The sequence below is a fragment of the Limulus polyphemus genome, unplaced genomic scaffold (genome assembly GCF_000517525.1).
Source record: "Limulus polyphemus unplaced genomic scaffold, Limulus_polyphemus-2.1.2 Scaffold100, whole genome shotgun sequence".
Taxonomy (NCBI): Eukaryota; Metazoa; Arthropoda; class Merostomata; order Xiphosura; family Limulidae; genus Limulus; species Limulus polyphemus.
The window spans coordinates 879,204-884,111 of NW_013665710.1; the positions used below are offsets into that span (position 1 = coordinate 879,204).

The 4,908-nt window shown below is 34.1% G+C and overlaps 1 protein-coding gene across 1 annotated transcript in view; it reads right to left on the reverse strand.

Annotated features, from left to right (window-relative positions):
* Positions 1–169: 169 nt before the first annotated feature.
* Positions 170–4,908, reverse strand: part of LOC106469998 (G1/S-specific cyclin-D2-like) — a 34,850-nt gene continuing 30,111 nt past the window's right edge. Inside the window, exon 5 of the mRNA XM_013930520.2 lies at positions 170–1,255. Within this exon, the coding sequence (XP_013785974.1) occupies positions 1,076–1,255 (180 nt within the window). The 3' untranslated portion in view covers positions 170–1,075. The remainder of the gene's footprint in view (positions 1,256–4,908) is intronic.

Genomic DNA, 4,908 nt, shown 5'->3' on the forward strand with positions numbered 1-4,908 from the left:
AAGTGGGTTCCTCGTTATCGAATCATGGAAAGTTGATGCGTTCATGACAAACAAAAACATCATTGATTACCTGGAAATAATCACTGTTCATCAGTATTTATAAACACGTAGTTCTAAGTCAAGGTTCTTACAGAACAAGCCGTATATTTTAACTAATCTATTGTGTCTATTCAATTACACACTTTAGTAAGTTACAAAATCCTAGTTACTAACTCATTCTTTTCCACACTAAGATTGAAGTAATCAAGATGGTTGTGGCGGCTTCCTTACACCTATGACTCGGATATAACGATCTTTACGAATGAGTAATTATTGTGATAATAATTACTGTCCTATACGTATCTTAACTTATTCTTACTTGTCATGAAACCAAGCATCGTAAACAAAAACGTCAAGCACAGTATCAGAACTTCATACGAAGATGCTTATACAAATCAAAACAGGAAAATTATTCCAAAGGTTCAACTTAAGTACAATTTAATATTAAAGTAAGAGTCTAGCACAGGAATATCACAAGTTTTGCATACAAAAGAATAAAGAATAAAACATTGATACACTTTTTGAACTGCGATGACATTAATAATATTCCAATATATTGTCATTTCTTCCCACAAATATTAGTTATCACATGGAGGTAAAAATAATGGTTCTGTCTCGGCCTTTCTCTTTTGCTCTCCCTCTCACTTTTTTCTCATACAATATTAAATTTTGTTGCACTAAAAACTAAGAGCTGTGTCTGTAAAAAATATGTTCCAGTTTTTCTAAAGTACTTTACAGCATGGAATACACATCCTTGGAATGCTCTAAATGTACAAATTTTGGATATTGCTCGAGTTGTTCCGAGGTACTTAAAAAAACACTATTGTTTCAAAATATGAGTTCAATGGTCGTTGTCCAATAGTTTTGAATATCTAGAGTACAGTACAATCGTAAAAATCCCAGCAACGAGTGATGCTGCATTATTACTGTCCCCAAATATATGCATAATGACTAGGACTTGATGTGCTGATGGGTATTTTAAACAACTCTGTCAAACACTGTATGGTATACGACAGTTTACACTCCCATTATAGCATTAGAAATGGACATCTTGAAGATCTGTTGGTGTAGGGGGTTTAGTACTCTCAAAATCCGCAATATTCATTAGTTTATTTGAGTCTTTCATGGCAGAGGGCACCACTTGAGCTCCGCTTGTTGACGATAAATTTGAACTAACCATTTCTTCAACTTGTTCCAAACAGTGGCGAAGACAATCCTAAGAGCGAAAAAGATAAACGCATCTGTTACTTATTTATCGATCGCTAACAAGACAACATACTTAAAAATTACACGAGGATTCAAATACTATCACTTATCAGCTTATTTTATATCTAGAAACGTAGAAGGTAAATAACGTATATATATATATATATATATTATAAAAGTTTTATTTTATGACCAATATTTCTAATAAATATTCGTAAAATGAATATCAACATAATGGGATATAGAATATAAAAATTGCAATATATCAACGATTATCAAAAAAGTAGTAAAAGTGCAGTGACAAGAAACGTGCAATCTATAAACTTTAAAACTATATACAGTATGTTATTAAATGCAGGTTAATGTTACTAATACGTTCAAAATAGCTCGAAGGGACAGAAATGCTAATTACTAAGATAAATGGGGGTGTTTATTACTGTGTTTATATCCAGTGATTAATGGTGCTGTTGTCATTGTTGAATGTTCAAGAAAAATACTTGCCAGCACTTAGCTAACAATTTTCTGTGGTTCAGCACTATGTTAGGAAGATGCACCCTGATCAGAGCCTAATCTCAGATGGTTTCTTGTTCTTTTTTTATGATCAGAATTCAATTTCGTGTATTATGTCTGATAGCGAAAATTACAAAGAATCGTGGGAAAAGCTCATACTGCAACCATCTGTTCTAACCAGGATTGATACTCTTCAAAATCCACGGTAGAAACACTTGGAACCTGATGTAAGATTTGCATTATCAGCTTTTTTTTCTTACATTACTTTATAAGTTAATTCCCCGATATCTTAGTTTATCGATATACCATGTGTTAGTTCAATACAAATTCGTAAACTTTTAATGAAATAAAAAGATTTTTCTTTGATAGATTGTTTAGGCAGAGTATTCATGATGAAACTTAGTTAAATGAACGGCAACTGCCTGTTGAGGAAACACAAGTGTATATAACACTTGTGTTTCTACAACAGGCAGTTGCCGTCCATTCAACTAAGTTTCATTATAAAAAGATTTTCTTGTAGAATTTCCCAAACTATTTACTATTTTAATAAAGCAACGAGAGCTTAATTTCACAAACTTTGTTTATGGGTAGAAACTGATTGAGATGTTTTTAATGACGACGTTTCGAACTCTATACCCCATGAGATTTTTTTAAATGATGGATGGGGTAATCCACTAGCAATCTGTTGCTCCTTCAATGCCTAGATGTTTCCTTAAAAGATAAATTGGACTTCGCTTTAACATATTTCGAACATTCTTAAAGACTAATTATAAATAGATAGAAACGTTATTAGTGCTTTTAGCAACAGAAAGGGCAATACTATCTAAATGTCAGAAACTAATACTTACAAACTGGCAGGCAATAGGATTAATATTCTATGGTGTTAGTTTTGTATTTATTGCTAAAAAAAAATGTTTCGTAGGAATGCTTCAAAATTATGTCTGTTTTGACAAAGAAAGTTATGAGAAAGAGTGCCGGATACGCACTTGTTCTAGAACTTTGTTGGTATTAGATGAAATAAGACATAGAAAATCCACTTACTTAAGTAATAAATAAACAAATCAAGTATGTAACCTACTGATAGCGAAGATATTCAGAAAAGTGATAATATTGACTAGGTATAGTCTTAGAGGAATGTAATGTACAACATACTGCCGCACCTATATATACATGTTACTACTGCAGTCAAGCTGTCTAAGTTACGTTGTCGTCGCCACCTGTAAGAGTTTGCGATGTATACGTGTACGTTTTATCTTCAATACACATAATGTGTCAACAACGACGTTTCTTTGTGTGTGTTTTAATTAATCTGAAACCAACTTTTTTTTTCCACTTTGTGTCTTTATTAAATATTGGTAAACATGAGCTTAAGCTTTGAAAATGTTTATTGCTGAAATAAACTTTCGGAATTTTGTTGTTGTTTGTAATTAAGCACAAAACTACACAATGGGCTATATGTGCTCGGCCTACCACAGGTATCGAAACCCGGTTTCTAGTGTTGTAAGTCCGCAGACATACCGCTGTGCCACTGAGGGAGTGACTTCCAGAATGTATAGAGTAAAAACAAACACATAATGCGCATGCACTAACATTCGAATACTACTTTTACTTTTAAGTAATCCTGAAATCTGAAAAATCTGAGAAAAGCGGATTAGTTGGTGACCCTTAAAGTGCTATTTACGGATTTTGTTAATACATTTTCTCAGACTAAATCAATAGAAAATAACAACAACAACATATAATATTAGATCAGCAAGTTTTATTTATATTAATGTATTATAATAGAATGAACAAAGATTGTGAAGTGCTGATTAGGTTTAAAATTAGTCTGAGACACAGTGGGTGAGGATGTGTTGGTATGAAGGATCCCAAGGACATCGAGATGAGTACGTGGCTCAGCAGGACAATCTGTAAACCGATCGCTGCCACCGGATAAAGAACATTAGGGGAGAAGACTTTACAATGAAGAAAAATAAACCCAGTGAGAAGAAATCTACATTAAAAGCTGCCGAAATAGCTCGCCTTCCTGCGGATGTTTCGAATGACGGCTGCTTATCGTGCATAGTGTGGGGGTGCACTGTTTTGGTCTCTCCGTGACCCCACCTCAAGGGTCTAGGTGGGGCACGTCCCCAGCCCTTTCCAGTCGCTTTGTAATGGTGCAGTAGACAATGAAGGAATGTGTGATTAGACTACCACTACAGGCTACTGTGGCTCATTGTGCACATTCTATGAACACTAAAAGTAGGAGCCTCTCCTCTTCCACAATGACCTTGACTGGATGAGTAGAAAAAAAACACACAAATGCACAAGTTTTCAGAGGCTGAGAAACAGCATCAAGACGAATAAAAACGACAGTGATTATAAAGTTCGTCAGATTACTGCCTCAGTTCCCAGACAGCAGTTTATAGGGTTTTGGTTTCTTTTTTGGCAAGCCAGTGGAAAAACTTTGTCTTGCATCCTGTCCTGTCTATGCTTACCACTCTGAAGGCGATTCACAATTTTCTGTCTCTAGCTATTGGATAATCATGTAAACGAGTTTACGTCCTTTCTGGCACCGTTTCAATGGAACCATTCTGTTTAGCATTTATAAGAATTGAGGCAGTTGTGAAACATGTTATCATTAAATTGCAATGGCAATTGTTCGAGAAATTACTACACCCTCTGGATGTATAAATGTTCCACTTGTATACTCTTCAAACATTGTAACTCACGGAAGAAGAAAATGTGAATGCTAATCACGAAGTTATAATAAGTACCAGCTTCATTTTGAGATAATAATAAAAAGCTAATGAAAACATATGTTAATATTTCATTACTTTTATGAAACTTGAAACTGGTAAACGTTGAGAAGTTATAAAGGAAATATCTTTTTTTATAGTGGTACAGAATCCCCAGTTCACACGATAGTGCCCGTGACGGTGAAAGACAGACCTTAAGATATTATCTCTCTGATTAATTAGTCTTAGCTTACATAGAATTTCGTTATTTATAAGAAATGAACCTTACATACCATACATACCCATATATACATAATAGATAGATGCATTCCATGTCAATGAAAACAGCTACAAATTACACACACACACACACACATATATATATATATATATATAGAGAGAGAGAGAGAGAGGGAGAAATGTAATTTCAAATATA